Genomic DNA, 27,953 nt, shown 5'->3' on the forward strand with positions numbered 1-27,953 from the left:
CTTGATGAAAGTAACATGTCTTTTTAATTTACTGTGTCTCGTGGATACCCGATACAGACGTGACACATAAATTTTAGCGGTGTCTAGATGATCATTTTGTAAATTAGAGCGTTCAACTGACATAGTAAACACGAGTTGTTTCTATTTCGCTTTAATTATTTGTGTAAACAGAAAACTTAACTTGGCCATTGTGTCCATTGTGTCAGTTGAACACTTCAACTTATAAAATGATCATCTAGACACCTTCAAAATTTATGTGCCACATCAACTTCCTGATCGAAAGTAATACAGAGTATAATTAATAACACTTGTTTTCCAATAATAGCATTAAATAGTTAAAGAAGTAATAAAAATAATCTAGTAAATTATAGATTGCACATACTCTCTCAATTTCAATTTATTTGCCGTACTGTTCTTTTTGGTCTGTTTAAAAAAGAATATTTCTTCCTAATTTGATAACTCTATAATTATAGCAATCCACGTGCATGTCAAGATCATAAAATTAAATTAAAAGACATTATGTAGATATCTTTAGTTTAAAAATACAAAATTTAATTTTTTTTTATTTTCTTAAATTCCATGCTAGTTAAACCACAAAAAAAAACAAATTTTCTTACTCCCTCCGTCTCAAATTATCTATCATTTTTTTTATTTTATACGTTCTTAAGAGAGGCACCTTGGAGCAGTAATACTTCTCAGAAAGTTCCTGTTTTTTTCTGATTTGTAGCTTCGTGGGCATGTACTTTTCGCTTTCCATTGTTTACATATTATAGTGGAGTTTTGGTGTAGGTATGGGTGGTCTTTGAAGGAATTTCCCACTTCTTTCTATTAAAGTTCAAAGAAAACGCAATATTATTAATAATACTAATCAACTTAGAGTAGAGCATTCAGAAGCTTCACATAAATTTCCTACCACATGCTATAGTTCAGTTCGGTAGTAAATATCAGTTGACTAGAGTATAGCCCCATCTTTAAAATTTGAAGTGGCACTTGTTTATTTCTTTTCTCCTGTATATAAATTCGTCGGAAGTATATAGCATCAATTAATCTCTTACGACAACCATAATCTCTCCACACATTTCTTTTTTCTTTTCAACCAATTAACTGAATCCATGGCATCATCTTCTTCTACTAGATCGTTGCAGTTGCCTCAACGGAAGTACGATGTCTTTTTAAGTTTTAGAGGTGAAGATACTCGCAAAAATTTTACAAGTCACCTGCACGAAGTTTTGAGAAACAGGGGAATCTTCACCTTTCTAGATGAAGAAAGGCTAGAGCATGGTGATTCGATCCCAGATGAACTCGTGAAAGCTATCAAAGATTCTCAAGTTGCCGTAATCATTTTCTCAAAGAAGTATGCTACGTCGAGATGGTGCTTGAATGAACTAGTGAAAATCATGGAATGCAAGGACAATAATAAACAAACTGTCATACCAGTCTTCTATAATGTGAATCCATCAGATGTTCGAAACCAGAGGGAGAGCTTTGCAGAAGCCTTTGCCAAACACGAATCGAACTATAAGGATGATATTGAGGGAATGCAGAAGGTGCAAGGATGGAAGAAAGCTTTAAGTGAAGTGGCCAATCTCAAAGGTTGTGATACCTGTGACAGGTGAGTTAAAAACACATAAACTGAAATGGAGGATATAACTATGAAGACAAGATCTTAAATAATTTTTTCATATTTTCTAAAAAAGAAATGATGGTTGACTATATATTTCTATCAGTAAGAAGGGATAGTTATTACTCAATGACATTGTTACATAGATAATAATTTAAATGGTTCTTCGGGAGTTTGATTTATGTGCTTAGACCTTTTTATCATAATTATGGACTCTACAGTGTGAAGTACTTCTTGTTAGTGACTTTCTTACCTGTATATATCAACAATCTTCTTATTTTTTGCAGGATTGAATCCGAATGTATTCGGGAACTTGTTGATCAAATTTCGTCCAAATTACGCAAGACTTCATCGTCGTATTTGCAAACTGTTGTGGGAATAGATACGCATTTAAAGGAAGTAAATTCCCTACTAAAGATGGAAATCGATGATGTTCGGATTGTGGGGATTTGGGGAATGGGCGGAATAGGTAAAACGACAATAGCAAGAGCCATTTTTGATACTCTTTATTATCAATTTGAAGCTGCCTCTTTTCTTGCGAATATTAAAGAAAATGAAAAAAAGTATAATCTACATTCTTTACAAAATACCCTTCTCTCTGACCTGTTAAGAAGAAAAGATAATTACGTGTCTAATGAGTATGATGGGAAGAATATGATTCAGAGCAGACTTCATTCTTTGAAGGTGCTAATTGTGCTTGATGACGTAGATCACAGTGATCATTTGGAGAATTTAGCAGGTGATCATGGTTGGTTTGGTAATGGCAGCAGAGTTATTGTAACAACAAGATATAGACATTTGATAGAGAACGATGATGCAATATATGAAGTACCTATACTACCTGATCGTGAAGCTGGGCAATTGTTCAATCAATATGCTTTCAAAAAAGAAGTTCCAAATGATCTTTTTACGAAGCTCTCCTCGGAAGTAGTAAATCATGCTAAAGGCCTTCCTTTAGCCCTCAAGGTGTGGGGTTCTTTGTTGCGTAAGAAAGGCCTAACTCAGTGGAGAAGAACTGTAGACCAAATAAAGAAAAATTCTAATTTAGAAATTGTTGAAAAACTCAAAATAAGTTATGATGGACTAGAGCGCGAAGAGAAAAGGATATTTTTAGATATAGCATGTTTCTTCCGAGGATATAAAAAAGAGAAAGTCATGCAAATCCTTGAGAGTTGTGGTTTTGGAGCTAAATGTGGATTGGATGTCCTAATTGAAAAATCTCTTGTGTTCTTATCTAAATATGATGAGATTGAAATGCATGACTTAATACAAGATATGGGTAAATATATAGTGAAAATGCAAAAGGATGCAGGTGAATGTAGCAGATTATGGGACTCTGAAGATTTCGAAGAAGTGATGGTAGGCTAAACAATGCAATAATATTTAATTTTCTTGTTTTTCATATTCAAAATACATATAGGGCAGTAATTTCCAATTATTTGTTCCTCTTGCTTCATAATCTTACAGGTACACCATTTTAGTTGTTTACTTTAATAGGAGAAAATTTATTGCCTAAACTGCCTAATTCGTCAAGTAGCCATTTTAGATACCGCTGCCTATTTCGTTTTTTCTTATGTTTACTAATCCATGAATTAGTCTAGTAGCCACTTAATCTGTCTAATACGAGTAAAGAGGACCAAGACTTACCTTATCAATATTTGGCCCTGGATTCACTTGATCATTGATTATTGTTTATTCAAATGATGAGAATTATAGGTACTGTTTCAATTACAATTTCGTTCTATCACAACATGAAACTTTTTTCGACCCAACTCTAAAGAACTTCTCAAAAAATATATTATTAGAAAATTGAATTATAGAATTAATTGCACAAAGTATTTCTCTCAAGCCACATATTTCTTAAGAAAAACCCAACTAATATTACTGTACCTTTTTTTTTAATGGTGCTAGCTCTTCAAGACTTCAAGTGCAATAATAGATAATACAGAACATGATGAAATTTGGCATTACGAGGAGCAAGAAAGTAGGCATACTATAGCATGCGAATTTTATACAGACATTTGAAGCTATACTTTGTAGATTAACGATCCTTTTATCAGGGGACAAAAGCAATGGAAGCAATTTGGGTACGACATATTCAAAAGCTATGCTTGAGCAAAAAAGCCATGAAAAAGATGAAAAAGCTTAGAATGTTATGCATCATGGGTTTCGACACATATGATGGCTCCATTGAGTACCTGCCCAACAGCTTGCGTTGGTTTGTTTTGAAGAGTTATCCTTGGGAATCATTGCCACAAAAGTTTGAACCCGAAAGACTTATTTATCTTGATCTCGAAAGGAGCTCGTTGCGTCATTTATGGACTGGAATAAAGGTATAATAGTTGAATTCAATTTTGGTTTTTTTTTTTTTTGGTCAAATACATATATATACCATCAAAGTTGATAACAACTGCCAGATAGACACCTTAACTATTCTAGTGATCATAGTTTAACCTTTTATTGACACATGTGTGTCTTTTGAGCACCCCAATCTGACTTGGCGACACACATGACATACAATTGCTTTGCATTGGGTGATTTATTAACCAGCTCTAACTGTTGAAAACATAGGGAGGTGATTTTTTTTGTTTGTGTTTAATGTCATATTTGTGTGAGATGTGATATGATAGAACACAAAATGCACGAATTCAGAGGTATTCTAGAGAGAAACAGATACATAGACAGAGAGAGCAAATAAATGCTTCAGAATTGTCATCGGAATTTAAACAACCTGCTTTCACAATCACTTGGATTTTTTTTTCTTGCTCATCTCTTCTTTCTTTTCATTTTCTTACTTTTTGGGGAGAGATTGGTGAGAGAAGGGTGGTCTCTGATTTTGGGAGAAGAAGAAATAAGAGCAGTAGGGGTGTTTTTTTATTTTTATTTTTTTTATAAAATATAAAATAAAGTGCAGATACCCCTCAAATTTTGCACATACATCCTTTTCGACGGAATTTATTAGAGTTATTTAGCTTATTTTTAATTAAAAATATCACGTGACTTTAAAAAAATAAGTCCATCCATTTTTTTTAATTGACTTATTTTTTAAGGCCACGTGGCTATATTTTTCTAGTGGGTTGCCTGGTTCGTTTAAACAAATATCTTCGTGGCTTTTAAAAAAATAAGTCTAGACATTTTTTAAATGAACTGGACCTGACGCACCAAGAAAAGGTTACCACATGGCTTTAAAAGAAAATATAAGTCTACTAAAAAAATGATTAGACTTATTTTTTTTTAAAGTTAAGTGCATTTTTTAATTAAAAAACAAGCTAAATATTTTTTTTAAAAAATGTTATCAGCCAAAAGGGTATATTTGCGTCATTTGTGTAACGACAGGGATATATATACATCATTATTTTAACGAGAGGTATATATAATTTAAATCGCAAAGTTGAGGGGTATATTTGCACCCTTCCCTAAAGTAAATTCTTGTAGTTCTTTCCTTTAATAACACATAACATTTTTTTCCTTTAAAATTACACGTGTGATTACTTCATTGGTGCATTTAACATGCCACAACGGTTGAAATTCTTTCGTGAAGACTGTCGGGCACAAGTGTGCACGATTCGCACTTATGACAGTGAGAAGTGTCTATATGGTTGTTTGGAGAGTTAAAATATCTATGTGGCAACAGGTAGTACCAGATATACCCTTATGTTAAACGGTCTGCCACGTGGCATCATCTTAGGTGCCCAACCCATTTTCCCCCAAATAATTTTTTACCCACCAACTTAATTCAAACCCGACCCGGGTATAATTTTTTCACCCAAACCATTTGCCCCTTATTTCAAATAACCCTACACTCTATCGTGCAGTCCTTCAAAAACTCTTCAACAGTCCTCCACGATACCATCATGGTATAAAAATATACTGAGATGATATATATGTTATATACTATATACTGACAGGATATCTAAAGGAATGGTTTCAAGAAAAATACAATTCTATCATCTACGATACATACATGGTATATATCATATACTTACATGGTATCACAAAGGATTGAGAATTCAAAAGAAAAAAGTTCTCAATCCTCTGTGATACTCACATGGTATGTTTCATAGACTGACAGGGTATCATAGATGATTGGTTAATTTCTTCAAAGGAAAATACTTTTTAGTCCTCTATGATACCCACATGGTATATACCAACCTGTTATATATCATACTAACATGGTATGATAGAGGACAAGTTCATTTTGAAAATTTAATGTTTATATTATTTTTAGTAAATTTTACTTGTGAAAATAATATAAACAATAGAATCATATTTTCGATATAAATTTGTTTCCATTGAAAATAAAAAAGAATTATAAAAATATGTTTCTATTAACTTAGATTTTAATAAATAAACTAGTAACTTTAGTTTAACTATTTTTATTTATTACTTCTTGTTGTAGTCTAATTATTTATTTTATATTTTTATTAATCTAAAATTAATTAGCTAATATTTTTATCTTTACATTTATCTTTTAGTCCTTCAAAAGAAAAAAAAAAGAAAAAAAGACAAAAACATAAAAGGGAAAAAATTAAAATAAAAAAAGACAAACAATAAATGGAAAAGTATCTACCTGCAATGATGCAAACACACAAACTCACATTTTGAAAGAAAGCAAAGGGCAGACTGGTGATTCAAAATGAAAAAGAAATTGACGTCCTACAATGAATAGCGGTGTGCACATGACTTAAAGGCTCAAGCTTTAGCAATAGGAACAGGGGGCGCATCGGGTAAAATTTTAGTACCGAATAGGTATTTTTGCTATTTAAATGTAAGGGGGCACATCAGGGTAAATACTGTATTTGATGGGTATTTGTGTAGCTTTTCCTTTTTTATTTGGATAAACATAATTGAAACTCCAATCATTTTTTTTATTACAGATTTAGCTTGAAAAAAGAAAATACACATTAGAATAAACGGAAAAGGTCCAAAAATACCCTTAACCTATTGAAAAAGGCTCATAAATACCCTCCTTCCACCTTTTGGTCTAAAAATACCCTTCCATCCACCTTTTAGGTCTAAAAATACCCTTAAGATTTGTTTTTGGCTCAAATATACCCCTCAAACTAACAAGTTAAAATTAAATCTTTTAAAAATCCAAATGGCAATTTGTAATTGGTCAATAATAAAATTCCGCAATTTAAAAAAAAAGAGATTTAAAAAGAATTGCCAATAATAAATTTCCAGTAATTTAAAATTCCATATTTAAAAAAAAAATTGCCAATAATAAAATTTCATAATTTACATATTTTTTTAAAAAAATTGTGTGGAAACTTAAAAATTAAAAATTAAAAAATATGAACGAAACTGATTTTTTTTTTTTGCATTTCGTGAATTAATCAACGAAATATGTTTTTTTTTGCATTTCGTGAATAAAAAAATGAAATAGGAAATTATAATTTTTTTTTTGCATTTCGTGTATTAAAAAACGAAATAGGATAAAAAAAATTTATTTTCGTTTCATATAAAAACGAAATTGGAAAATTGGACAAAATATATTTTCCAATTTCATTTTTATATGAACAAAATTAATTTTTTTATCCTATTTCATTTTTTAATACACGAAATGCAAAAAAAAAATTATAATTTCCTATTTCGTTTTTTTATTCACGAAATGAAAAAAAAAAAAAAACATATTTCGTTGATTAATTCACGAAATGCAAAAAAAAAACAGTTTTGTTCATATTTTTTAATTTTTAAATTAAATAATATATGTGTCCAATCACAAAATGCCATTTGGCTTTTTAAAAGAGTTAACTTTAACTTTGTTAGTTTGAGGGGTATATTTGAGCTAAAAACAAACCTTAAGGGTATTTTTAGACCAAAAGGTGGAAGGAGGGTATTTATGAGCCTTTTTCAATTGGTTAGGGGTATTTTTGGACCTTTTCCGTAGAATAAATAGTCATTACATCTAAAAAAAATATAAGCTAATTTCTAATTTCACACAAAATATTGTGGTGACTCTCGTAATCCAAATGACATTACTTTTTTTTCATTTGAGGGAGTAAATTATTTTTCAATACAATCAAACCTCTCTATAACATCATTCACATATAATAGCACTTTTTTTTATAACAGTTAAGTTTTTTCGAAACTATTTTTTTTGTTATATTTTACTTCAATTTAACAACATTTTACCTATAACAACAACAACAACCAACTTTATAACCGCACTTTCTTTGTAAAATTACCTTTTTCCCATATTACAACTATCTTCTTTTTTTTGGTAAAATAATACTCCCTCCGTCCCAATATGATTTGTATTACTTTCTTTTTTAGTCTGTCCTCAAAAGAGTGACTCTTTTTATATTTACTAAGTTTGATAATTTGAATAACCTACCTTGCATGTTTAAGACCACAAAATTTAAAGAATTACATATATCTTTAATTTAAGTTCACAAAATTTAAAAGTTTCTCTTTATTTCTTAAATTCCGTACACACTTACATTGAGACGAAGGGGTAAATTTAAACAAATAACCATTACAACTAAAGCATAAATTTTATAAATATAAAATTTGGGTTAAAATGTACATTGTATAGTAAAAAGCAAGAAGAAATATTAAAACTATAAACTAATTTCATATAAAATATTGTGTTGACTCATTTTTAATTTGAGGGAGTAAATTATATTTTAATAGTAACATAAAGGTTCTTTGATGCCCTCAAATCTCAAATATACAGAATTTAAAAAGAATAAAAAGGAAATGGGAACGGTATCACTCTAATACCTGCCCTTTCTAAACCCTAATTTTATGATAATATCACTCTTTTACCTGCCCTCTCTTCTTTTTCCTATAATTCATTCTTTCCGTCTTCTTCTTAATTGCAGCGTTTTCCTTATCTACGGGAGCTGAATCTCACGGGGTCTGAACACCTGATGCGAACACCAGATTTCAAGGGGATGCCAAATTTGGAGTATTTGGATCTGTCAGATTGTACTAATCTTGAAGAGGTTGATGAATCCCTGGGGTATTGCAGCAAGCTCATTAAGTGCGATTTGTGGGATTGCTCAAGCCTTAAGAGGTTTCCATGTGTTAACTTGGAATCTCTTAAATATCTGGGTCTACGGCTGTGCTCTAGTTTAGAGGAATTTCCAGAGGTCAAGGGAAGAAGTAAGCTGGGGTTAAAGATTAAGATCGAGGGATCTGGAGGCTGGTTACAGATAAGGGGGTTACTGATTAAGATCGATGGATCTGGGATAAGGGAAATACCATCATCTTTTTTTCAGTTTGGAGCTCATTTTACCAAGCTATATTTGAACTTTCTGGAACACCTTGTAGCTCTTCCAAGCAGCATTGGCACGCTGAAAAGCTTGGTGAAGCTAGATGTGTCGGATTGCTCAAGACTTGAGATCTTGCCAGAAGAGATAGAATATTTAGAAAACTTGGAGAAGCTTGATGCCCATAATACTCTGATTTCACGACCTCCGTCTTCCATCATCCACTTGAACAAGCTTAAACTCTTGAATTTCAAAATAAAAGAGTCACAAGTAGGCCTCGTAGATAGAGTGTGCTTTGAGTTCCCTCGGGTGAAAGACGGATTACGCGCATTGAAAAATCTGAATCTCAATAACTGCAATCTAATAGATGGAGGACTTCCGGAAGACATTGGATCGTTGTCCTCTTTGGAAGCGTTGTCTCTCAAAGGAAATAATTTTGAGCATTTGCCTCTAAGCATAGCCCAACTTGGTGCTCTTCGATTCTTGTGCTTATCAGATTGCAAGAGGCTTAAGGAGTTGCCACGTTTCATGGGGATGCCAAATTTGGATTCTTTGGATCTGGGCAATTGCAATGATCTTGAAGAGGTTGACGATTCACTGGGGTATTGCGGTAAACTCTTTTGGTTAAAGTTGGATTATTGCACAAGCCTTAAGAGGTTTCCATGTGTTAATGTGGAATCTCTTAATTTTCTCTACCTACGAGATTGCTCTAGTTTAGAGAAATTTCCAGAAATCAGGGGAAGAATGAATCTGAAGTTAAAGATTGAGATGAAAGACTCTGGGATAAGGGAACTGCCATCATCTTATTTTCAGTCCGGAACTCATCTTACAAAGCTAGATTTGAGCTTTATGAAACACTTTGTAGCTCTTCCAAGCAGCATTGGCATGCTGAAAAGCTTGGTGGAGCTAAATGTGTGTTTTTTCTCAAGCCTTGAGATCTTGCCAGAAGAGATAGGAGATTTAGAAAACTTGGAGAAGCTTGATGCCAGGGGTACTCTAATTTCACGTCCTCCGTCTTCCATTGCCCGATTGAACAAGCTTAAATTCTTGAGTTTTACAAAACATATATCAGAAGTAGGCCTCCAAGATGGAGTGTGCTTTGTGTTTCCTTCGGTGAATGACGGATTACGCTCATTGGAACGACTGTATCTCAGTTATTGCAATCTGAAAGATGGAGGACTTCCGGAAGACATTGGATCCTTGTCCTCTTTGAAAGAGTTGTATCTCAATGGAAATAATTTTGAGAATTTGCCTCGAAGCATAGCCCAACTTGGTGCTCTGCGAATCTTGGACGTATCAGATTGCCTGAAGCTTACACAGCTGCCAGAATTTCCACAACAATTAGTTAGAATAGATGCAGACTGGAGCAATGATTGGATCTGTAATTCGTTGTTTCAGAATATCTCTTCATTGCAGCATCACTTCTCTGCTTCAGATTCCTTGTCACTAAGAGTGTTTATCAGCGGGGGGAAGAATATCCCAAGTTGGTTCCACCACCAAGGAAAGAATACAATTGTATCTGTCAATTTGCCTGAGAATTGGTACGTACCTGATAACTTCTTGGGATTTGCTGTATGTTACTCTGGCATGTTAGGTAAAAGCACAGCTCAATTGATTCCCTTATGTGATGACGGGATGTCGACGATGACCCAGGAACTTGCCTTACCCAACCATCCATACTATGATAGAATATTTTTAAATTCTACTACTCAAATTTTTTTGGTGCCTCTTGCTGTCTTATGGGATACATCAAAGGCAAATGGAAAAACACCAAATGATTATGGGCTGATTAGGTTATTTTTCTATGGAGAATGGAAGAAATTTGGATTACGTTTGCTGTATAAAGATGAACCTAAGATTGGGAAAAGGTAGAGCAGATATGACGATAGTGAAGCGAGTTCCTCCTCTTGTAAGAAACAAAGGTCACATTATAATATTAGTGGGAGCCAGAAAGTTACTCTGCCATTTTGAAAAGATTTCATAAGTTTAGGTTTGATTCACAAAATTGTAATGTCAATTAGACAAGGCAGCTTTACCTGCATGAGAATCTGCTTTCATTGGTAAGTCTTGTATTGGAATTAAATGTTAGCTTTCTAAGTTCTATCCTATACTCAAATTTGTTTTTGGACTTGTTCATTTATGATGGTTCTTTTAACAACTTTGTTGGCTCTAAAATAGTTATTTTATATAAGCGTTTAGTTTCTTTAATTAGTTTATTCACCTTTTCAATGAGAATGAAATACTGGGCTTTCTCCTTAATAATTAATTTTCATGCCAGGGCATATGCTGAGGAGTTTATGCGGTAGTTGCCACTATTTGATCAACAATTGGCTAAGCATAGGCAAGAGATTGAAGATGTTAGGGAAGTGAATGTCACAGATGCTTACTATTGTGATTGCCATCTTATGCAAAAGAACCTACTGTCATATATTCTCCATCAGAAATTGATGTTCACCGTTTCTCTTTCAAAATAGTTTTCATTTTGGAAAAACCAGAAGTCTTTACACATTATGTAACTTCAAAAACTTTATGTGGGGCGGCTCAGTTTTACACTTCTGCAACCAAAATTTTTCTTGGCGGAAGGTAAAGATCTTCATTCTAACTTTAGCAATACATTTCCGCAGGGGCCATTTTCATATCTGTAACAAGTAAAAGATGGAAGTTCAGTCTAGGATATTGGGATACATTTTATAAAATCAACAACGGTAGGAAAGAAAAGCATTTAATATGTGTGCTTTTCTCGGTAAAAGTTGAATTAGCTGTTTCAGTTAGAATTTTAATAGCAAAAGTACCATATAAGTCATAGCATGTAGAGCTGTGTGCTTTATCATTGACTACTGGTTTGATCCAGTCTTTGAGCGAGAAAGGGAAAGAAGTCTGTCCGGAATTTGTCTGCAGACTTTTAAGTTGCTAATTTCTCAAGTATTTAACATAGGATTAGGTCACACGAATCATCGTTGTCTGACTCAATCTAGTTCAGCAGCAGCTCTTGCATGATAGGATATTTTCTTTGTCACAAGATTGAGTAGCTTCAAGCTTTTATCGTATGTTTTCTCTTGTGTTTCTGTAATTTTTATCTGACAAAATCAATGTATATGAAGGTCTTGAGATACGTTGTCGTGGATGTTGTCAACAGAAAAGGGACTCATCGAGCTGCAAAGATACAGTAAGGATTGTATTAACTACTGAAATATGTGCAAAGCAACCTCTAGTAACGCGTGGTCGGGGTTCTTTGACAGCTGGTGGAGTATTCTGTGACATCTTGAGTAACAATTTAGTCTGGAAAAAACTAGAAGTCTTCCTACACATTATGTAACTTTAATAACTTTATGTGGGACGACTCAGTTTAACACTTATGCATCCAAACATTTTCTTATCAAAAAGTAATAATTGTGTTCTAACTTTAGCAATACACTTTTACTTCCTCTATCCTGAGTTGAACCTCCACGTTTAACTTGGTATGTATAGGAAAATGGTAGTAAAACAACATTTTATAAGATAAACAACAATTGGAAAGAAAAGTAGTAAATGTATTTTTTTTTAATTAAAGTGACAGCTTCTGGAGTATTCCGTGACATCTTATGGCTTGCATTATAACTTGGTGGTCCATCGTAATTCATTTACTGCAACCCGTTATTCTTCTTTTTTTAGTACCACATTTCAGTTTTTGACTTTGTTGTATGATTTTCATGTGGAGATGTATCACAGATACACAGATTTCACTGAGTTATCATTGGTAGATGAAGATGCCCTTGAATTTCTTCTCATTATGTCCACAGAAAAGGCAAAGGGTTTTTATTTCCAAAGGTATCCACTGATCCATGGGTTTAAAACTTCTTAATCTATCATTTTGATGCTCGCTGACTGTTATATTAGAGGAAATCTCTGTTTTAGATATAAGTATTTCTCTTGTTATGGCAGGGAGGTTGGGAAAATGATGAAACAATCAAAAATACAGCACAGCATGAGACGGTGTAGTAGGAGGGGATGTTAAGGTTCGTTCTCCCTTATAATCTGTTTCAGTTCTTTTTGTACTTCGCCCTCTGTTCATTTTATATATATATATGACATGTTTGACTAAAGGTGGAGTTTAAGACAAAGGACTTTTTGCACTTATCAAAAGACATTTCTATGGCTATAAGAGCATGTCATTAAGGATAAAATGAGAAGTTTGAAGTTAAAGAGTTTCCAGAATAGAAAGGTGTCAATTCTTTTTTGAACAAACTAAAGGAGAGAATGTCATATAAAATGGAATAGTGGGAGTACTTCTTTTAAAGGAAAAAGGTGAAAAAATGAGCAACACCGTCTTGTGTGTTAACTTGTCTGTTACATGAGATGAATGACAGCATACTAGCTGTGGTAGAGATAATGGCTCATGACAGTTCGATTTCTTGCAAGATATTGAGTGCTAGATTTTTATGCCCTTTGCTCAAGTGTGAATGCACTAATTCATTATTAGATGTTGTGATTGTTTCGGATTAGGAATATGTGATTATCTTGTTCTTTGCTATTTAATTGACATTGATAAAGTAATAACATCTAGATCTTTATTCTGGTTTTGGATCACTTTTGCATAGCAAACTGGGGACATGGTAATTTGAGAACAAAACCGGTTACGCTGCCTATAAAGGGAACAATTAGAATATTGGCCCGAGAAAGGTACTCGTTAATATCCTGGTTATGTAGTAATTTATTTTTTTAAATTTCGTTTTGAAATATAATCACATCTTCCATTTGCTGACAAGTAGCTTGTCCAAAAAAATTTTTTTGCAGATGAATGGAAAGATAACTTTGCCAAAAATGGGTGGATGAAGGAAGCCTTGGAAATGTTAGTAAGTCGCCTCACAATTTGCGACTTGCATGATTTGATGGTAACTCCGTCTGCATTCATTTACTATGCAAGCCATTATTCTGCTTTTTAGTACCAAGTTTCAGATTTTGACTTTGTTGTATATTGATTCATGTGGAAAGATGTATTTTGTGTGAAGGCTGTAGCTGAATCACTAACAATATCTGTTCCCTTGATCATGAATTTCATTTTGATGCTCTCTCTGATTGTTATATTTGGGAAATCTCTGTTTTAAATACAAATATCTCTCCTGTTATGGCAGGGAGGTCGGGAAAAGATGAAACAGTTAGAGATGCATCACAGTGTGAGATAGTGGAGGAAGCTGGAGTACGAGGGGATGTTAAGGTTTGTTCTCCCTCATGATATCTTTCAGTTCTTTTTATGCTTTAAATTTTAGGAAAAAGATGAAAAATAAGAAACAAAGTCTGTCTTATCTAGTTATGTAATGCATCAGATGAATGAAGTATACTAGTTGTGGTAAAGGGCTTATTATCTGTCAAATTTATTGCAAAAATAGTCAGTGCTTGATAGTTAAGCGAAAAAGTTAGCAGCTCTTTTCTCTCTAGACTGTTTGCACTAATTGATGATTAAATGTGATGTTGTGATTGCTCCTTTTAGATTAGGAATACACGATTTTTTAAATCTTACAGTCTACTGTCTTGTTGACATTGAATTGATAAAGTAATAACATCTATATTTGGATTACTTATAAGTGGTTCTAACAAGTTTTACTCTAGTTTTGGATTACTTTTGCAGTGCAAACTGGGAAAGGAAGATGGTACGTTGAGAACAAAACCGATGACATTGCCTGTGAAGGGCACATGTTTCCTTTCTTAGTAACAGAACAACTAGACACTTGGCCCAAGAAAGAGATTTGCGAAAGAACTTGGGTATGCAATAAGCCATTCTTCTTGAATCTATATTTTGATTACTTGTAAGTGGTTCTAACAAGTTTCACTCTTTTTGGTTTTGGATCACTTTTGCAGTGTAAATTGGGAAGATGGAACTTTGAGAACAAAGCTGGTGACACTGCCAATGAAGGGCACATGTTTCCTCTGTTTGTAACAGAACAACTAAACTAATTGGCCTGAGAACGAGATTCGCGAAAGAACTTGGGTATGGAATAATTCATTCTTTTTAAATTTCATTTTGTGTGGCTGTAATTCGTTGTTTCAGAATATCTCATCATTGCAACACGACATCTCTGCTTCAGATTCCTTGTCACTAAGAGTGTTTAAGAGCTGGGGGAAGAATATCCCAAGTTGGTTCCACCATTGGCGAACTGGTAGAAGTCTATCAATCAATTTGCCTGAAAATTGGTATGTACGTGATAATTTCTTGGTATTTGCTGTATGGCACTCTGGCAGATTTATTGGAACCAGAGCTCATTTGATTCCCTTATGTAATGATGGAATGCCGTAGATCACCTAGAAACTTGCCTTATGCAACAATTCAGAATGTGATACAGAATGTATTATGTATTTTTCCTGTCTTGCTAGCTTATGGGATACATCTAAGGCAAATGAAAAAGCACCAAATGACTTTGGGCTTCTTAGGTAATGTGTTTATGGAGAAATAAAGGAGTATGGATTTCGTTTGTTTTGTAAAGATGAACCTAAGCTTGAGTCCTTGTTACAAATGATGGGAAATACTGATGAACCAACAGAACCTTGCTTCTTCTGTTCTAAAGCTCTTGTCTTTGATAATCTGCCAGTCTCTTCAGGAACTTTGCAGCGTTATCCTTCATACCAAGGCTATAAGGAGTAATTATATGAAGATGAAGATCCCATTGAACTTATTCTCATTAAGAACAGAAAGCGATGGCCAAGGACGGATTATGGGCTTAAAATTTTTTAATATATCAGAGGTAATCTCTTTGTTAAATACAAGTATCTCTATTGTTATGGAAACTTCTTAATGAATCAGAGGCAATCTCTGTTTTAAAAACAAATATCTCTCTTGTTATGGTAGGGAGGTTTCGAAAAAGATGAAACAGTAGAAGATGCAGCACAACGCGAGACAGTGGAGGAAGCTGGAGTTCAAGGTGAAGTTGAGGTTCGTTCTCCCTCGTGATCTCTTTCTTTTATGCTTTAAATTTTAGGGAAAAGGTGAAAAGCAAGAAACAAAGTCTTTGTGCTATCTAGTTGTGTATTACATCAGATAAATGACATAATGCTGTGGTAGAGTTAAGGGCTTATCATCTGTCAAATTTAGCAGGTCTTTGCTCTCAAGACCGTTTGCACTAATTAATGATTAAATCTGATCTGATGTTATGATCGCTCTTTTCGGATTAGGTTAGGAATATGAGATTTTCTTTATCTTACAGTCTACTGTCTTGTTGACACTGAATTGATTAAGTAATAACATCTATATTTCGATTACTTAATAATGGTTCTAACAAGTGTTATTCTGGTTATGTCACTTTGGCAGAGCAAACTGGTAACATGGTACTTTGAAAACAGAACAGTGACTCTTGGCCTGAGAAAGGGACACGCGAAAGAACTTGGGTATGCAATAATTCATTCTTTTTAAATGTCATTCTAAGATATAACTACATCTTCCGTTTTCTGACAAGTAGCTGGTCCAAAAACCAATTGCAGATGAATCTGTGCGAAGCAAGAAAATTTGGCAAAACTGGTGGATGAAAGAAGCCTTGGAACTATTAGTAAGTCATCTCACATCACAAAGCAAACGAACCAAAGAGGAACGATTTCCAGCAATCCAGTGTAGCTCTAACACTCGAGCTGAAATACATTTCCCCCATCACCAAGTTCTACTGAGAAGAAGTGTTGCCTCCATTGATATCTACTTTAAAATGTTACATGGTGGAAGCAGTTTGTAAATAGGAGTTAAGTACTGAAAATGGTCAATCGAGAACGCAGATTAAGTTGTTCCGAGGAATGAGTGGAACTAAAGAAGTACTAGAGGTAGTCATAGGAGTATATTGTCTGTTTGTTTTTTATCTCAGGATTGGAGTTTGTGTGACATAATAGAGGTTTAGAACCAGAGCTGGCAAATGACATCTGCACACTGGCAAGTAGAATAATTTTTTTATAAATATATATTAAATCTTGAGCTTAGGCCCTTGTGGTCTGGCCCTTCCCCGGACCCCGCGCATCGGGCTGCCCTTTTTTTTTAATATATATTAAATCTTGAACACTCTTGACAAAATTTCTGGTTTTATATTTTGATTATTTTAAGTGGTTCTAACAAGTTCTATTCTGGTTTTGGATTACTTTTGTAGTGATGCGACTGGGAACATGGTACTTTGTAGAACAGTGACTCTTGGCCTGAGAAAGAGATCCGCGAAAGAACTTAGGTGTGCAATAATTCATTCTTTTGAAATCATTTTATAATATAATCACATCTTCCATTTTCTGACAAGTAGTTGGTCCGAAAACCGATTGCAGATGAATATGCACGAAGCAACAGAACTTTGCCAAAACGGGTGGATGAAAGAAGTCTTGGAACTATTAGTAAGTCGCCTCCCATCACAAAGCAAACGGAACTATTTCCAGGAATGGACTGTAGCTCCAGCGCTCGAGCTCAAATACTTTCTCCCCACCACCAAGTTCTACTGAAGAAGCTTAGTCTCCACTGATATCTACTGTCAAATGTTACATGGTGGAAGCAGCATGTGAATAGGTGTTAAGTACTTAATGTGCTCAATCCAGCACGCGAAATAAAGTAGTTCAGAGGAATGAGTTTAGAGCAATTCTAATTTTGACGGAAAAAAGAAAATACTAGAGGTAGTATATTGTTTGTGTGTCATCTCAGAATTGTGCGACTTAATAGACACTTAGAACCACAACTGACAAATGACATCTGCACATTTGTTTTAGGCTTAGAAACAAAATCTTTTAGCAGTCAATGGTAGTAGAATAGCTTCTAGTCAGTTTAATGAAGTAGTGGCATATGTAATACTTTCCAGGAACAGAAGGATGGTGAGATGAACACCCTTCGTCGAAAAATTATATTGTATTATATTAAACCTTGAACAGCCTTGACGCAATTTCTGATTTCGCCACTGGGAACAGTGATGTTGGCAAATTATTGCATTGAATTAAGGATGTTCTGTTGGTTTTCTATTTATTTTCCCCGAGATATTTAGCATTCTTTAATTCCTCATCTTGGTGGCAAAAGCTAGAAGAATAGTCATTTACCATATTGATTGGAGGTTTTATCAAGGTCATAACACTGAGAAAGGTGAGAGATTATAATTTTATTGGAAAATAATGCACTCATAAGATGAAGGGTAGCCCGGTGCACGAAGGATTCTGCTTTTGCGCAAGTTTCGGGCTAGGATAGCGCCCCAAGGGGGTGCGATGTAGGCGGGCTAGACTCCAAATTTATACTCCTGACTATTAACGCATTGTTTCAGCTCAAATCATGTATATACATGCAAAAGAAAGTTTTAGTTAATGGTAATATAATGGCTTAATGCATATGCATCCCCTAAAACTTGTTTTTTTTTTTCATTTTGGCACCTCAACTAAGTGTTGTTCTATTAAATCCCTGAACTCGTCCTCAAGTGTGTCTATCAAACCCTCTAAATCTGATTTTTATTAGAATTAAAAAATAAATTGTGGTAATGAAGGTAAAGTAATATTTTAGACGTGTGGTAAGCTATTCTTTATGTCATAGATGTGTCGGTTTCTGTTGGTTCTGCTCTTTCACTGCCAGCTTAATTAAGAGCTTACTCTTCTTTTTTTCCTCTCAATTACTGCTATTTTTAGCTAAAAAATGACATAATTAAGTCAGAATATATATTAACATGTTGCTACATTGAAGATAGAATACTATGTAAGTCATATTGTATTTGATAGACACACTTGAGGATAAGTTCTGGGATTTAATAGGAACAACACTTAATTAAAGTGCCAAAATGAAAAAAAGAGACAAGTTCAGGGGACTGCATATGCATTAAGCCTAATATTATTGATCACAACTATTCTGAAAGGCACTTATATATATGTCATGCTCTTTTTCTTTCCCTACATGCAGGGGGTTGATACTAGATTTTACCTAATTGTGCAACAAAGATGACAAAAAAAGTTTCATCAAACATTATTTACATTTACTTCTTTAATTTAAATTCCTTTTGCAGTTTTTTTCTTTATTTCTCTTTGATATAGAGCGGACAATACGTGTCATGTTCTCTCTCTCTTTTTTTTTTACTATGATTTTTCTTATAGGTTCCAGGTTTAGGAAGTTGGTTTTGGGAAAATATTTACTGAAAGCTTAAATTCTAATGGAAAATGCATGCATTCACTATACTGTGAGTGGGTTTGTGTGTGTGCATAGACTGCAAGCTATGCCTGTGGAAAGAAAAGACACGAAAAGTGATCCATGTGATCATAAAAGGCTTGCCTATACGCATTTCTAGCATATGCGTTGCCACGACCCAACCCCGTAGGCCGTGACTGATGCCCGACATGGACATCCGTATACATACTCTTTAGCTATATGTTCATTTCACATCAACTCAATATGGATCTTATAACGACCAAACCATGGTCTCGAAATTTTCACATAAATATTCAAACAAAATGCAAGCCGACAAGGCTGCTACCATATAACAATATCATATGCAAGCCGGCAAGGCTGCCATCATATACGAATATCGTACCACAGCACATCGTATAGACACAGCTGAACAGAACCCACACATATGTCCACAGACCTCTAAGAGTTTCAACAGTAAAATATGACGGGACAGGGCCCCGCCGTACCCGTAGTCAACATATTCATTTATTTAGATAAAAAAGGATCTGTACCGAATCTGGGCTCCGGAACAACGGAACTCTCCAAGATAGCAGAGGGGAAATCTTAAATTGGCGGCTCACCAAAACGAGTATCTGCATCTGCGGGCATGAAACGCAGCCCCCCCCCCCCCCCCCCCCCCCCCCCCCGAAGAAAGGGGGTCAGTACGGAATATGTACCGAGCATGTAAAACATGAAATACAGTAAACGGGATCATAATTGAAATAAGAAGTACAGAAAATGAGTACAATAACCAGAATACCAAGTAATTGCTTTCGAAACATAAATCATGCATGTCAATATCATATATCATATCCGGCCCGATTATGGGACTCGGTGAACATGGTCGCCACCCCGTCTCTGGCGCCATAACACAGCATACTCCAGAATATAATATAACTCCGTAACACAGCATAACTTCATAACACAGCATAACACCATAACACAACATAACTTCAGAATATATATATATATATATATATATATATATATATATATATATATATATATATATATATATATATATATATTGCACCCGGCCCTTTAATGAGGGACTCGGCGAACAATGTAGTGGAATTGTGCACGATAACATACCCGGCCCGGGACTCGGTGAAAGATATATTGAGATATGCACGAGCAGAGTAGTGAGAAACTATATGCAATTCAAAACATTTTTAAGGACTCAATAGAATAGTCAACACGAACCATCGTTCGCAATTTCAAATAATAGTCATCTCATATACCTTTCGAATGTCCCTGTGGATTATATCAAAATGGAACTTTGAAATCATGTGTACACATTAATATATATGAATCAAAACATAAGTTATGGGAATCAAGATCAATAGCCATCCTAGTGGCTCTAGGAATAGGAGTTTCCTTTGGAATCGTATATATATCGTATATTCATTTCACAACGATCATGCCAAAAAGAAAGAAGGGTTAGGTTCACATACCTTTAGCGCTTATTCGTTTCACAATATGTATACGCTGCCCAATAATATCTCAACCTATATTAAGATGCCAACAACTACGTTTAAGTTACGGGGAGATTCAAAACGTATTCTAACGTTAGTAACTCCTTTCTAGATGTTTAGGCGACGTTTGCTCTTGTATCCAAACCAAGTACATACAACCAGCCCAACATCAATAATTATATGTTCAATATCAATCCGGACAACCCACACAATATTCCAAACAGCCCACATTCACAACATACAATAACGATTCACATACGGCTATTACATTCTCAAGTTACTTCTAATAGTTCGTAGCCTTAACGTTTGCATGTAACAACTTATAACAGCCCATCCAGCATACAACACAATGCATAATCTTAATTATCATTATTCTTCCAAGTTCAATAACAACAACATGTCAAAACAGCCCGTACCTTACAACACTAGATAATAGGTGTACATGCGATTATGACACATCCAATTTATTCTTGTTAGTCTATAGTCATAATATTTCGTCGAAACGATTCTATAACAGCCCAACCATTATGACAACATGATGTATACTCTTAACTATAATTATTTTTTCCAACTTGATGAAAACAACAAGTCCAAAACAGTCCCTACCAACAACACATCCAAAACAGTCTAACAATATGTCCAAAACAGTCCCTAAACAATGCTCGGAATTCTTGCAAACGTTTACGAACATACTAAGAAAACCACATATGATTCTTACACCTTATTTCATGTATTATTTTCATATAATTTCAGTAGGTTATGACCAACTATCCACACGACAAGTACAACATCAATTCATACGCAACTAAGCCACATTGTCATTTCTATAATCCTTACAACAACTCACAAACGACTTTAGTTTCAACTCCAACCATTAAACACCTTCATTTCCATCATAAAATTCATGATAATAAAAATCAAAATATCAAGTAAAAACAGTTCACTAACTTCCTCACAAAACAGTCCACACACGGCTACACCACGCTTCAACATTACTCACATAAAATCATAGATTCAATCATTTTCATACTAACATAACTTCACCTTTAACCTTCCAATTCTTTTCATTCTTTTTACCATGATATCTATGATAGTAACAACCATATTTATTAAAGAAAATCAGTCCATTAATTCCACCAAAACAGTCCCTACGGCCAACTACATTCCAACACCAACTTTCATGATTTTATGCATGCGATTCATGTTCATCAAGTTACAACCATACTTCAACATCAACACATATAACCCCATAACTACTATCATGTTCCAACATCAACACACATAATTTCATGTATACAACTTATATTTACTCATCTACATCACCCTTAATACAAGCAAAAGAAAGTTAAATCTAACCTTGACAACTTGACTTCTCAACTTGGCTAGAGTTTGTGAATTGAGATGAAAATGGTTCTTGTTGATACAAATACTATCTTCATGTTATAGGGACCTTATAAAGGGTTGAAACACCTTGGAAAATAATTTTTGGATCAAGACTCAAAGAGCTCAAAAATCAGCCAAGGTGGCCGAGAGTCTCTCTCTCTCTAGCTTTAGGTTTTTCTTTCTTTGTGTTGTGTAGTTGAAATGAATTGTGTTGGCTGATGTCTTATTCATTATTTGGTTCAACTTTGATGCCTACAAGTTGGTCACATGCTCCACTTATGGCATGAGCCACTCCATTAACTTTACACTTAAAATGCAATATCTTTCTCCCTCACTTTCGGCCATATGCCTTGGCCGAATTGTCCATGTTGTTTCCTTTCTTCTTTATTTTCAATTGTTTACAAGACAATTGTATGTGTGGTGAATGATTCATACACCACCCTTTATCCATTGTAATCATTCCAAGATGAATGATCAATATTTATTGTGAAATGATCCCTCCACCATGTTATGTCTTCCTAAAATAATGTATACTTTCATAAAGTAGTGGATGCTTAAATATTAAATTGCATGCTTCAACTTTTTCTCCTCCAATTTTTAGTCCTATGGCCGAATACAACATGTATATTTCTTCCATTTAATTGTCCACAATATATTGAAAATGTAGTGGATGAATCAACATTTAATTGCACATTTGTATGTCTTCCATTAGCCTTATTCTAGATGACTTTGAGTCATCCTTTTACCTTGGACGTTGATGTTCCCTCTTAGTTCATTGTTGTCACCAATTTTTACTTAACACCACAATTAAGTAATTCCTAATCTCCAATAACATTTTTATACTAAGTAAAATTTATAACCGATTAGTTCTAGTTTAGAAATTAAAAATCCGAGGTTTCTATCTCACGTCGATTCCTTCGCGAATAACTCGACGTATAAAATACGGGGTCTAACATGCGTGGTTGCTTTCGATTGGAGTTGTCCCTACATGGATCATTTGTTCCATTTAACGACCATAAAGGCCAAAATTTGCTCTTGCTCACTACTTGCCCTTTTTTACAACTTTGACAAGCGCTCGGCAAATGAATGATTTTCTCCCAAAGCTGACTTCCTTTATCGAGCGGCTCTCTCGGTTGAGTTACTTTATGAAAGTCGGTACGCATCAATGAAAGTACGATTGATTCCATGATCGAATGAAAACCGCTTCTTGCTTTTTTTCCTTCTCTATCTTGACTACTCTGTGTGCTTAACACAAGTCTTATTTAACTTTCATAGACCACTTCACTACCCAGCAAGCTCCCGTCTTAAGAGCAAGAAGCAAAAAGTCTCTGACAAGTGTGGTCAGTCTCTGACAAGTGTGGTCTTTCTCTGTCAATTAGAAATTGTAGAATTGTAGCTGCTCTCGAAATTGGTCGGTAGGTCCTTTCTCTATTTCAAGAGTTCTAGTACTTGCATTTCGATCCATGATCGTAATTGTTACACCTCGGAAAATCTTCCGTTGGTACGCAAGTGAATGAACTAGTGAAATATGAGTATCGGGTTAATGATGACTTAAGGGCATTTTGGGAAAGAGTTATAATGTCCCTTAGATCGGTATTGAAGTGTTGAACAAGTGTTAAGAAGGTTCCGCCAGGATCGGAGATCAAACGAAGTGATGAGAATAAGTTCAGTGAACTGATGAGTTTTACGGCTCATTATACGGACCGTAGAATGTTTTACGGACCGTATAATGGACCGTAAAACCATCATAGGGAAGGTTGTTCGCTGGTGGGATTCTACGGTCAGTTATACGGACCGTATAACGAACCGTCAAATGGTCACAGTGAAGGGGTGCAGGCAGACCCATTTCACGGTCTATTATATGGACCGTATAACCATTATACGGACCGTATAACCATTATACGGACCGTATAACCATTATACGGACCGTATAATGGAACCCGACAGTTCAGTGATGAGTTATTAAATAAGGGACCAAGTTCACAAAATCATTTCCACATTTCATCCTTCTCTCTAAAACATCTCTCTACATTTATTATACAAGTTTTCAAGGATTGTAAGCCATAAACAACATTAAATAAGTGAATCAAGAGTAAGAACCTATCAAGGATCATCTAAAGTCAAGAAATCCAAATGGAGGAAAGCTAGGGTTTTACTCAAAGTGGACTATTATCAACTAAGGCTCGTCCCTACAACATCTAAGGTAAGATTCATGCTATTTATATGTTGTTTAAGGTATTTGAGAGTTAAAATGCTTGGTCATTAGAAGAGGATAGCAAAATGGGTTACAAATGATGAATAGTGACGTTTTTGAGACATAGTTTGAATTGAATCATGATTGTTGTTGTGTTGTGATATGAATGTGTTATAAATGACGTTAAGATCATGAAATAGACATTGTATATGAATGGACGAAGTTGGGTGTTGTGACCATAAATAGGGATAAATGGAAGTGAATTGAGAATGTGGATAATGTAGATGATTAATGGCCATTGACATGATATTATGAATGTATTGTTGACGTTTGGGAGTTGAATTACGATATGGACAAATGTTGTATAAATAAAGGAGATGCTGTCCGATTTTCTCTAGCTTTAGCCATGTGTGGTAGTTATCGGTGCTAATGATAGTATGACCTTAATGAAGGTAGAAACGTGAGCATCGAAGGAATACGTGCAAGTGTAGAATAGTCCGACAAAAAGGTATGTGAGGCTAACCCTTCTTTCATAAGGCATGGTTCCTTGGTCAAATTCCTAATTTCTCTATATGAGTATATTGTTTCCAAATGATTGATATTCCGAGCTCATAAGCTCACGATCCTTGATATGTACTACGATTGTACTACGCACCTCATATGACGAGTAAGCCGATAATGTAGACGTGATGATAACGATGATGATAGTAATGATGATGATAATAATAATGATGTTAAAGGTGCCTATGGGCTATTATACTTATACGTGCCTATGAAGGGCTATAATGAAACCCCGAGCTTATAACGCCGGGTAGAATATATGTGTATGAATATGTATAGAGTATGTATACGATTACAAAACGCGCGCACACATATGAAGATGGTACGGATAACCCTGAAGCCTTGGTAGGGCCAGGTATGAGTAACATTGAGCCTTGGTTGGCCAAGTATGTATGAAACACCGAACCTACGAGGTCGGGTATGATATGCAAATACTATGTATATGATATGGCTATGTATACTATATGAATATGAATGTGACAAGACCATGTACACATGATACGTATTAGAAATGAGAAGTCCCTATGAAAAAGCAAGTATGTACCATGATGATGATAATGATGTCTCCCTTCTTATGCTATTTCACATGTTGCTTATTATGCCTCTATATCGATGTTGATCACGCTTTACATACTCAGTACATTCTTCGTACTGACGTCCTTTTGTTTGTGGACGCTGCGTCATGCCCGCAGGTGCACAGGGAGACAGACTTGATCCTTAGCTACTCATTCAGAGATTGCATAGCGGAGCTCCATTTCTTCGGAGCCACAGCTTTTGGGTACTCATTCTTTTGTGTACATAATTATGGGCATAGCAGGGTCCTGTCCCGCTAATATGATATGTCATACTCTTAGAGGCTCGTAGTCACACGTATGTGGGTAGAGATGTTCGGCCATGTCTGCCTATGTTTTGTATATCTTTTGTTGGCCTCGTCGGCCTTGTACAATTGACGTGGCATGACTGCCTATGATATGCTAAATGATGATGGTCGTCCAATGGGACTAGCTTGATTAATGACTAAAATGCATGAATTGATTTATGGTTCACCTAGATGTTATGCAATGTACAATAAGGGGTGCTCGGGTGGGGTAGCACCGGGTGCTCGTCGCAGCCCCCTAGGTGGGTCGCGACAGTAATACTCCACAACCCAACCGCCATCCACCCTAGGCTCGGCGAGCTGTCCTCCTAGAATTCCTGAAGGTAATGCCATATATATGCATTCTCAGCTTGGCAAAACCACGGGAAGCGGAATATGATGTTGCATGCACTAAATCCAGAATTGGACAATGGATTAAATGGGTGGTTCTCATTTGGAAAAGCAAAAATAGAGACACGAGAACAACAAAAGATGGAAACAATAACTACATATTGTTGCTTAATAATTCTAATAGAACTCAAACATTTGATAGTTTTTCTCAAGTGTTTTAATTACGCCATCTAACGAGTATTCATATAGTACTATTTCTAGTACGTAAATTCCATTAGTTGGCTTATTTATTGATTTCTTCATAAAATTTGTTCAACAATTAAATGGTAGGGGGAAAAAGTTAAAAGAGGAAATTGAGAATTTAGCCATGAAATAGGGTGTTGGAAATTGTTTTCCAATAAATGGGTAGGTAATCATCATTGGTGTGTGTTGGAATTGATGGAGAAATGTGACGTATTTGGTTCAAGGTGATAATGTTCGATTGAGAAAGCAGATTACTATTAGAACTTTTAGATAAATGACAACAGTAAATGTTAATGTCTTTTTTTTTTTAAATGTCAAATATTTTAGAACAAATTCAGTTTGACAAACGATTACTCCCTCCGATTTAAAATAAGTGTTCACTTAGCCTTTAGCCTAAATGACAGGTAAAATAAAGGATAAAAGGAACATACTATTTTAATTCATCCCTTTGTATGCTTTACCCTTCAAAAATGAGTTGGAAATCTCCTTTGTCTGCTTGAAATCGCTGGAAAAATAAGAGGAGATGGGTGAGATTAGGGTCTTTTTAATCGTATAATGAATGAGAGAGAGGGCAATAAGATTATGGTTGTAGGTTAAAGGAATTTGAGTGGATCGGGTGTTTGGGTCAGATTTTTTTTTAATTAATTTAAGATTTAACATTGAGCTGGTTTAATTAAACGACGTGGACCCCTAATTGGAGGTCACGTGTCATATCTGGTATAGTAAAACCGGCGTTAAGGAAAAATGACATGGATGAGCCATTTTGGTAACGACGATGTCATAAATGAGTCAAACTATTGACAAGTGACATAAATGAGTCATATCCAATAGTTCGATAACATATTTGAGCCTTTTCCGTTAAGAGAGAGTACACTAATGAGGTCTAGATGGGTATGAAAAGTATATACGAGTGTGACATATTTGAGCTTCTCCAACTATTAACGAATGACATGAATGAGACTTTTTTTATAGTTCTTCATATTTGAGCTTTTCCCCTACATATTTTAGTTTAATATCATAAGATTTAAAACTCTTCTTTAATTTCTTACTTTGTCCCCAAAACTAAGCTAAGACAAATAAATTTAAACATATGGGAATTGGGGATTTACCCATAGAAACTGGTTTAGGAAATTGTTGTCCAATTAATTAATTACCATGGGTGAGAGAGAACTGAGAACATGAGCTTTATTAATTCGGAAAATTGGCGATGATAGAGATGGTTTTAAAAGGATTTCATGACCATACATTTCACTATTTTCTATCCAAATTGACTCATTTACGGGACCCACTTTTTTGTTTTCACTTCCCATCTGCACAAAATAGATTGCTTGTTTCATCTTCAATTACAATGAAAGTCAAAGTCACAGTGCGCATAGAAATTACTCGGATATTACCTTACTTTTACCCATTAACATGCACTAATATTTTTCAATTTCAACCACAGATTGTTGAGTAAACTTTCAGTTTTATCTGTTTTGTTTAGATTATTTTTATTAGTAAATCAGTGTGTTGAAGAATAGAGAAATATTTTGTTGGATGAAGACTTTTTCAACTTTAATGGATATATAAAGGCAATAATTGGTCACCCAAGGCGACAAATATTTGGTAGAGAAGAGAAAGGAATTTTCGTTTCTTCTCATTTGGGAATATTCTTTTCTTTGCAGCTTCATCGTCTTGTACTTTTAGTTGTCCATTGTTGTACATATACTGTAGAGGAGTGGTCTTTGAAGGAATTTCCCACTTCCTTCTATTAAAGTTCAAAGAAAACCCACTAACAACCCAGAAAAGAAAAGAAAAGAAATTAAAAACTTCAAAAAGAAAATTAGGCGGGGTGGGTGGGTGTGGAGGTTGGTATGGTATGGGTCCACGCAGCGGGCAGGGAATGTGATGGTGTAGAAAATCTAGAAAAGTAATTAAAAACTTCAAAAAAAAAAAAAT

General features: G+C 34.8%; 1 protein-coding gene across 16 annotated transcripts; it reads left to right on the forward strand.

Moving 5' to 3' along the window:
- The first annotated feature begins 778 nt into the window (after positions 1 to 778).
- Positions 779 to 17,773, forward strand: LOC132615305 (TMV resistance protein N-like). 16 transcript variants are annotated; one of them, XM_060329883.1, is made up of 21 exons: positions 781 to 1,612; positions 1,909 to 2,980; positions 3,682 to 3,954; positions 8,449 to 10,898; positions 11,117 to 11,421; positions 11,940 to 12,004; positions 12,547 to 12,645; positions 12,760 to 12,833; positions 13,416 to 13,497; positions 13,612 to 13,709; positions 13,950 to 14,032; positions 14,425 to 14,577; positions 14,674 to 14,803; positions 14,901 to 15,006; positions 15,402 to 15,554; positions 15,659 to 15,742; positions 15,905 to 15,981; positions 16,118 to 16,194; positions 16,288 to 16,352; positions 16,932 to 17,006; positions 17,098 to 17,773. In XM_060329883.1, exons 1-4 carry the CDS (start codon positions 1,113 to 1,115, stop codon positions 10,708 to 10,710), a joined length of 4,107 nt encoding a protein of 1,368 aa, XP_060185866.1. In that variant the 5' UTR covers positions 781 to 1,112; the 3' UTR covers positions 10,711 to 10,898; positions 11,117 to 11,421; positions 11,940 to 12,004; positions 12,547 to 12,645; positions 12,760 to 12,833; positions 13,416 to 13,497; positions 13,612 to 13,709; positions 13,950 to 14,032; positions 14,425 to 14,577; positions 14,674 to 14,803; positions 14,901 to 15,006; positions 15,402 to 15,554; positions 15,659 to 15,742; positions 15,905 to 15,981; positions 16,118 to 16,194; positions 16,288 to 16,352; positions 16,932 to 17,006; positions 17,098 to 17,773. The 16 variants fall into 16 exon arrangements, with proteins under 16 accessions (XP_060185872.1, XP_060185866.1, XP_060185869.1 ...); XM_060329886.1 differs by having other exon boundaries at positions 15,663 to 15,742; XM_060329889.1 differs by lacking the exon at positions 15,905 to 15,981 and having other exon boundaries at positions 779 to 1,612; positions 8,449 to 10,379.
- Positions 17,774 to 27,953: the final 10,180 nt, after the last annotated feature.

The sequence above is a fragment of the Lycium barbarum genome, chromosome 10 (assembly GCF_019175385.1).
Source record: "Lycium barbarum isolate Lr01 chromosome 10, ASM1917538v2, whole genome shotgun sequence".
Taxonomy (NCBI): domain Eukaryota; kingdom Viridiplantae; phylum Streptophyta; class Magnoliopsida; order Solanales; family Solanaceae; genus Lycium; species Lycium barbarum.